The following is an 8,597-nucleotide window of genomic DNA, read 5'->3' as shown; positions in this document are numbered from 1 at the left end:
ATCAGTCTGCTGCTGAAGGAGCTGCTCAGGGACCCCACAGGGTCATGTAGGGGGTGAGGGGTGTTTTCCATGATGGATGTCAGCTTGGCTAACATCCTCCTCTCCCCTACTGTCTCTAAGGGGTCCAGAGGACAGTCCCCCCCCCCTCCAGCAGACCACAGCAGCTTAAAGGATGGCAGAGGCCACCACGGAGTCATAAAAAGTCCTGAGGAGAGTCCTGCACACTCCAAAGGACCTGAGTCTCCTCAGCAGATGATGGAGGCGACTCTGGCCCTTCTTGTAGGGTGCATTGGTGTTATCAGTCCAGTTCAGTTTATTGTTCAGGTGAACACCCAGGAATTTGTAGCTCTCCACTACCTCAATGTCCGATCTCACCGGTGAGAAACGAGATGTTTTCCTCCTGAAGTCAACGAACATCTCCTTTGTCTTGCTGGTGTTGAGCTGAAGCTGGTTGAGCTCACACATGCTGACAAAGTCCCTGACAACCGACCCATATTCCAGATCGTTCCCCTCAGAAAAACAACCAACAACGGCTGTGTCATCGGAGAACTTCTGGACGTGGCAGTGGGTGGTGTTGTGCGTGAAATCCGAGGTGTTGAGGGTGAAAAGGCAGGGGGAGAGCACCGTACCCTGAGGGGCACCTGTGCTGCAGTGCACCACAGATGCAACAGACACACAGTGATGGAGCCTCACATACTGTGGTCTGTTGGGGAGGTAGTCCATAGTCCGAAGTCCATGCAGCCAGGTGTTGGTCCATGCAGCCAGGTGTTGGTCCATGCAGCCAGGTGTTGGTCCATGCAGCCAGGTGTTGGTCCACTCCGGCACTCTCCATCTTCACTCTGAGCAGCGAAGGCTGGATGGTGTTTTATTGAAACCCAAGCCTTTTAAGACAAAACATAATGTAATTATCTACAGTTAGTGAAGTAAAAATCAGACATAAAGTTTGATTCAACCGGGTGGTGTAATCTCTAACTAATTAATATATTAATAATTAATGTATTTAGGTAAAACATTGCCGTGTATTTGTGGTGTTGTATTTATTCTCTAGTTTTTAATGGGTAAGATGGCGAGTGTGAGCACTGTAATTTCCATTTCTATGGATGAAATAAACTTGACTTGCCTTGACTTGAAGGTTGATTGAATCTAAAGTGGCGTCAAATTAAGGTTTTGTAAAGTAAAGTGCAGTTGCCATAGTACAAGAAAACAACATTGTAGTGTAAGTAAGTGACGTTTAAATTAAATTGAATGTGTAATTAAAGTAGCAACTTATATAATATGAGACCACGTAAATAAGTGATAAGAAAATATAAACAGATCTATAAAGAGAGCAAAATAAAAATAATAAAAAATACATACTTGAAAATGCTATTGTGCGTTGCGTTAAAGTGCTGTTGTAAATTAGAGACTCCAATTTTTTTTATCAAAGGCTTTTATTCAAAACCCAAGCCTTTTTTTACAAAAATTATCGTATTGATCTACAATTAATACAGTACAAAATAGACATAAGGTATGATTCAACTGGGTGTTGTAATCTGTAGAAATGCATCATATTCTATAAAATCATCATACTGTTTATGGCCTCGTTGTCCTGTGAGAACCGCGTATCTCTAAAAGGTTTTAAAACTTTTATAAATACTACATTAACTGTAGAGAAATACAATTATTTCTGTTTGGGTTTCAATAAAAGCCTTTAAAAAAAAAGTTGGAGTCCGGAGTCTGCCATTTACGACTGCACTTTAACGCAACGCACAATAGCATTTTCATTTTATTATTGTCATTTTGCTCTCTTCATGGATCTGTTTATTTTGTACTTATCATTTATTTAATTGGTCTCATATTATATAAGTGTTTCTCTATAATTTCATAGAAAAAAAATATATAAATAAAAATGTGACAGACTCACAATTTGGAGTTATTGAAAGCAGAATATAAGCATAGACTGTGAAGGTGACGAGTCACGCATGCGCAGTGTAAACTAAAGCATTTCCTGTCAAGATGGCGCTGAGCAGAGGAGCAGGGTTGTGGAGGACGTGCTGCAGGTTGATACCCAAACATCCGGTCCTGTCCCCCCTTGCGGTGCGAACGCAGAGCTCCGTGAGCCGGGACCCGGTGCCCCGGACCTCCCTGTCCCAGCCGCCGTGGCCGGAGCAGATGATCCTGGTCCCGGAGGAGGAGGAGCGGAGCCGGCACGCCGCGGTGGTGAGCACCGTGAACCAGCGGATCCTCCAGCGGGACTTCGGCCGCCTGTTCGCCGTGGTGCACTTCGCCGGCCGCCAGTGGAAGGTCACCGGCGAGGACCTGATCCTGATCGAGAACCACATCGAGGCGGAGTGCGGGGAGCGGATCCGCCTGGAGAAGGTGCTGCTGGTCGGCGCGGAGGACTTCACCCTGCTGGGCAGGCCTCTGCTGGGGAAGGACCTGGTCCGGGTCGAGGCCACCGTCTTGGAGAAGACCGAGTCCTGGCCCAAGGTCCACATGAGGTTCTGGAAGAGACACCGGTACGAGCGCAAGAGGATCATCATCCAGCCGCAGACGGTGCTCCGGATCAACAGCGTCGAGCTGGCCCCCAGACTCGCATGAGGACCATAACGGGACTAGTTCACACACACACACACACACACACACACACACACACACACACACACACACACACACACACACACACACACACACACACACACACACAGCAACGATCAGACTCTTCGGACTGTTTCTACAAAACGTCTGTAAATAATAAAGCTTCTTCTTTAAAAGTGGATTTAATTATTTATTTATTTATTATTTTCTATTAGAGTTGAACAATTAATTTGCAATTGCATCGAAATCCCCCCAAAAATGGAAAAAAATCACTTTACCAATGTTTGTCGACTTTTAGAAGTTATGTGGGTTTTTCCCCCAAATTTGTCACTTTTTTTTTTTGGACATTTATTTCACATTTTTTTACATTTTTGTGTCTTTCCTACAGTGATTTTGTCACTTTTTCAATATTTGTGGACTTCTTTGAAGCCTTTTAAAAATTTCCGTGGGTTTTCCCCAAATTTTAAGGCTTTTTAAAAACATTTTGTCACTATTTGACATTTTCAAGATTTCATTTTTTTTAAGGTTCTTTTACCCGTTTTTTCTCTCCAAATGCTATAAAATTGACAAAAAAAACTAATTCAATGAAAGTAGTGAACTGATTATTTATTTTAATTCTGTCGGTTTGTCCCTAAAATTTAAAATCTTTTTTTTTTTTTTACACATTTGACACTTTTTGGGACATTGTTTCCACAATTTCTCTCTTTTTTTTAAACTTTAAAAAAAAGTTATTTTACATTTTTTTTAAATCAAAGTTCTGGTCGTCTTTTTCGACATTTTTTGTGTCTTTCCTCCAATGATTTTGCTTTTTTTTCAACGTTTGATTACTTTTTCGGAGCCTTTTGAATTCTCCGTGGGCTTTTCCCAAAAATTTTAATGCTTCTTTTTTTTGACATTTCTTTCACATTTTTGTAATTTTATTTGATATTTTTCTCTTTTACACTTACATTTTTTTTCTCCAAATGCTAAAAAATTGACAAAAAAAAAACAAACACCCAAATTTAGTTACTACTTTCAATGAAAGTAGTAACTGATAAATTTTTGTACTTTTTTGTGGGTTTTTCCCCACAAAAATGTTAAAGCTTATTTTTTATTTTTTTACAGTTTGAAAGAATCCCAAATATAGAAACTTTTGGAAAGAGGTCAAATTTGACCTGAAGACACCAGGAGGGTTAAACAACTAATTCATTTATCTTTGAAACTAATATTTTTAATATCGTAGTCACGGTGCAGACTCATATTATTAATTAATATGAATTTATAGCATCGTAGTGCTTGTTATCACTCATGTTGTCCTCGCGTCAAATAGACCCGTTTTCCTATATCAATGTTCTTTTTAACTCCCCAAAATAACATGATTGATTCCACCCAACGCTCTTTGCCAAGTACAAATCTCTACTTTCATTAATTTTGGGGCGTCTTATTCAATTTTATAGCATTTGAAAAACAAATGTGAGTGTTGTTGAAATAGTATTGAGTAAAAGTTGACATATTGAAGTCTGTGATTATCATCAACATCCATTCCTTTAATTTTAGTCTCAATAATTCCTAATTTCTGCTTTTCTAACTCAAACATTAGGTTTAATTTCCTATAAATGAGGTTTATTGACCATAAATTCCCCAAATATCTGTAAAACTGAAGTTAATAAGTTAGTGTTACGTAGTGTTAAACGTAAAAAAAAATGACAAACAGTGAAAAAACTGGACCAAAAATGCGAGAAAAAAAGTTAAAAACATTGATGAAAAGCATCAATAAAAGTAAATTTTTAAATTTTGACATTGACATTTGACAAATTTTGGAAGAGAAAAGCATTTTTCCCAAATTGTGGAACAAAGACACACAAGACTTAACGATTTAAACAGTCGGCACAACGGCAGCTTTTATTCTGAAATCTGACCGAATCGTCTCTGAAAAACACGACAACCGCTCGTCATCTCATCTCTCGAAGGCACTGTCGAACATTTCTGCTCAGTGGTCGTAGTTTCCCTCGTAACTGAACTCCGAAACGCAGGAGGTGATGGTTTTGGAATCAGGAGCTTGTCCATCAGGCAGAAAAAAACAACAACAACAACAACAACAACAAAGTGAAAAAACAGGAACTGCTCCTTTAAAAACGGGCCCATTCAACAGCTTCTTATCCTTCGCTGGCCTCCGAATGAAGAACACATTACCCATCATCCTTTTCACTTCCTACAACCTTTCCAGGGTCTTCTATGTCCAATAATACAGACACAACTTTATTGATACCAAGGGAAACACACACACACCGGGGTCCCAAAAGTCTCCATTTTAGGGGTTTGGAAACGTAGTAGAGTGGACGCGAGGAGTTAAAGGTCCCATGGCAGGAAAATGTCCCTTTGAGGTTTTTCTTAACATTAATATGAGTCCCCCCAGCCTGCCTATGGTCCCCCAGTGACTAGACCTGTTGATAGGTGTAAACCGAGCCTTGGGTATCCTGGTCTGCCTTTGAGAAAATGAAAGCTCAGATGGGCCGATCAGTAATCTTGCCCCTTATGAGGTCATAAGGGGAAAGGTTACATCCCTTTTGTCTGCTTTACCCGCCCAGAGAATTTTGCCCCCCCCCCCCCCCCCCCCCTTAAAGCTACAGACTCAAAAATGATACATACTAAGGAAAGCTCATTGTGGTACCGGCTCTAGTGGCTGTAGGTCTGCACCAAGACTGAATTTGGGGACAGAGACTTCAGATCCAGTATTAAGGGCCCACTAAGGTCTATATAAAAGAGACTTCAGATACAGTATTAGGGGACCACTAAGGTCTATATAAAGAGACTTCAGATCCAGTATTAGGGGACCACTAAGGTCTATATAAAGAGACTTCAGATCCAGTATTAAGGGCCCACTAAGGTCTATATAAAAGAGACTTCAGATCCAGTATTAAGGGCCCACTAAGGTCTATATAAAGAGACTTCAGATCCAGTAGACTTCAGATACAGTATTAGGGGACCACTAAGGTCTATATAAAAGAGACTTCAGATACAGTATCAGGGGACCACTAAGGTTCAAAGACCACCATGTCATGGGACCTTTAACATAACAAAAGATATTATCTTATAAATTAAAACGTAGTGGTGTAGCCAACATTTGATTTGAAGATTTAGAGAGGGGTTAGAGGGTTCCTGCTGTCCGTACTGGCCCTGAAGGGCTCCCTTCGATCCACTCGGGTTTTAAAGCGTATCTGGGGCTTGTGCCGAATGCGTTAGACACGCAAAGTTTTTGGACCTGGAAACGATCCGATCTCCACAAAATGATTGAAGACGCAACATTTGCGTTTGAATAAAACTCAAAAAGACTAATTTTCCGGAAGGTTTGAATGAAGACAATCCACATCGCTAAGTCTCCGGTTCCAAGTCTGGACTTCAGGTTATTTGTATTGTTATAAACGTCAATGTGTCTTCGAGTCAGTTCATTTTAGTTGGATTTATGTTAACATCTGGAGAAGAACCTGGAAGTTGGGATTTCTCTTCATTTCAGAAATGCTAAACAACGTAGCCGTACAGCATTTAATTTGAGTCTATCGGCCCGGTTTGCATCCCTCAGACTGACTAAACAACTGAAAACGCGAACATCAGCAGCTACTTCTGTCGCTTCTCGTTTGATTTAAAAAAATTAGTCCGTCTTAAAGTGTTCCCGGGAGAAAGATACGACGACAGGCTTTTCATCTGCCTTTAGACGTAGTTCCTCTGAGCAAACCGAGGTTTATTCCCCATCAGAAAGGACCGTTTCAGACCAGTATGGACAGGAGGAGCAGTAACACTCAGGTAGAGCGTGTGTGTGTGTGTGTGTCTGTGTGTGTGTGGTATTAAAGATACACTTTAAATGTACAGATTTATCCCCTTTTTGCCCTTTTGGTTGACTTGCAGCCCAACGTAGAAATCACAAAAGGCCCAAATTTAGTGATCTGGCTTTCCACCTTTATACGAGGACACCAAAACAACACCTGCTGAATCTGAGAGGCTCACGTTTGTTCTCTCACTCACACACACACACACACACACACACACACACACACACACACACACACACACACACACACACACACACACACACACACACACACACACACACACACACACACACACAGAGAAGCGTTTTCCGATTAAATATTCAGTTTCAACTTCGTTCAAATCCAGTGTGTGTGTGTGTGTGTTTGACCAAAAGGAAAGGAGTTGTTAAAAATGGGATAATTCTCACAGGAGTGGTGCGACAATTCTCAACCTTTACAGAGAGGAAGAAAATAATCTTCTCTAAACGCTTCGAGGCTGACTGAGGCTACAAAAAAGGAGGAAGAAGATGCTCCTCTTAGAAGAAGAAGCTCCTCCTAGGAGAAGAATCTCCTCCTTGAAGAAGAATATCCTCCTAGGAGAAGAAGCTCCTCCTAAGGAATCTCCTCCTTAAAGAAGATTCTCCTTCTCAAAGAAGAAGAACCTCCTCCTTGAAGAAGAAGCTCCTCCTAGGAGAAGAAGCTCCTCCTAGGAGAAGAATCATCTCCTCCTAGGAGAAGAATCATCTCCTCCTAGGAGAAGAATCATCTCCTCCTAGGAGAAGAATCATCTCCTCCTAGGAGAAGAATCATCTCCTCCTAGGAGAAGAATCATCTCCTCCTAGGAGAAGAATCATCTCCTCCTAGGAGAAGAATCATCTCCTCCTAGGAGAAGAAGCTCCTCCTAGGAGAAGAAGCTCCTCCTAGGAGAAGAAGCTCCTCCTAGGAGAAGAAGCTCCTCCTAGGAGAAGAAGCTCCTCCTAAGGAATCTCTTCCTTAAAGAAGATTCTCCTCCTCAAAGAAGAAGAACCTCCTCCTTGCGTCGCTAAGCAGCAACGAAGGAAAACCATTTTCAAAACAAAATCTCAAGTATAATCTTCAAAAGTCCAATTAGAATTGTCCAAAAGATCGACTCCTCCTCCTGATAGTCGTCCTCCTCGTCCTCCGTCGCCTGGGCCGACGTCCTTCTCTTGTCTCCGTCTTCCGACGCGTCCGGGCCCCTTTCGAACGGGTCGTGGGGAACCGCCTGATCGTAAAACACCCGCATCTCGAACTCGCTCTCTCTGTGAGACGGATGGCCGTAAATGCCGATGCCCACGGGCCGGACCAGGTCCCCGGGGACCACCACCACATCCTGGCCGCAGGTGGCCGACTGCAGCTTGTAGGTGTCGAAGCTGGGCCTCAGGGTTTTGTCCGAGACGTAGAGGTCCGCGTCCCCCTTCAGGCTCCGCATGTGCAGGATGATCCTGCCGTCGTGGTTGAGGCGCAGGTAGCTGTAGTTCCCGGCCCCGATGTGGCCCTGGACCACGTGCAGCAGGGTCCACTCTTCGGGGACGCCGTCGCCGCCGTCGTCCTCGGCGAGACTCAGGAGGCCCCGGGCTCGGGACGGCAGCAGGGCGAGGACCAGGACCAGGACCAGGACCAGGGCGAGGACCAGGGCGCTGCAGCGCAGCATCATGAAGGCATCGGTCGGTCAGTCAGTCACCGCCTGGACGACACCAGACAGCCTGGCCAGACACACACACACCACACACACACACACGCACGCACACACACCACACACGCACCCCACACCACACACACACACACACAAAAGATAGTAAGTATGCAAGTATCTATGTGTGTATGTATGTGTGTATGTGTGTATGTGTGTGTGCATGTATGTATGTATGTATGTGTGTGTGTGTGTGTGTATGTATGTATGTGTGTGTGTGTGTGTATGTATGTGTGTGTATGTAAGTATGTATATACACTACCGGTTAAAAGTTTGGGGTCACTCACAAATTTCCATTGGACTCCATTATAGACAGGATACCAGCTGAGATCAGTATTGTTTTTTTTAACCAGGGCAGTAATCAGATTACATTATGTGCTTACATCATTGCAAAAGGGTTGTTTAATGTTTTCTTAGTTATTTTTTAAAATAATATCAGATTAATAAACATAATGTGCCTTTGGAACATTGGATGCATGGTTTCTGATAATGGGAAATGTAGATATTGCATTAAAGATCAGCCC

At 42.8% G+C, this 8,597-nt stretch overlaps 2 protein-coding genes across 2 annotated transcripts in view; one reads left to right on the top strand and one right to left on the bottom strand.

Moving 5' to 3' along the window:
• The first annotated feature begins 1,959 nt into the window (after positions 1 to 1,959).
• On the top strand, positions 1,960 to 2,636 carry mrpl21 (mitochondrial ribosomal protein L21). Its single transcript, XM_034856311.1, has one exon. The coding sequence runs from the start codon at positions 1,996 to 1,998 to the stop codon at positions 2,578 to 2,580; it is 585 nt and encodes a 194-aa protein (XP_034712202.1). The 5' UTR covers positions 1,960 to 1,995; the 3' UTR covers positions 2,581 to 2,636.
• A 4,727-nt stretch (positions 2,637 to 7,363) lies between these two features.
• c2h6orf120 (chromosome 2 C6orf120 homolog) overlaps positions 7,364 to 8,597 on the bottom strand; it is a 2,953-nt gene continuing 1,719 nt past the window's right edge. Inside the window, exon 2 of the mRNA XM_034856299.1 lies at positions 7,364 to 8,086. Coding sequence (XP_034712190.1) covers positions 7,432 to 8,037 — 606 coding nt within the window. The 5' untranslated portion in view covers positions 8,038 to 8,086 and the 3' untranslated portion in view covers positions 7,364 to 7,431. The remainder of the gene's footprint in view (positions 8,087 to 8,597) is intronic.

This window comes from Etheostoma cragini, chromosome 2 (genome assembly GCF_013103735.1).
Source record: "Etheostoma cragini isolate CJK2018 chromosome 2, CSU_Ecrag_1.0, whole genome shotgun sequence".
In the NCBI taxonomy this organism is placed as follows: domain Eukaryota; kingdom Metazoa; phylum Chordata; class Actinopteri; order Perciformes; family Percidae; genus Etheostoma; species Etheostoma cragini.
This window is presented reverse-complemented; position numbering and strand designations above follow the sequence as displayed.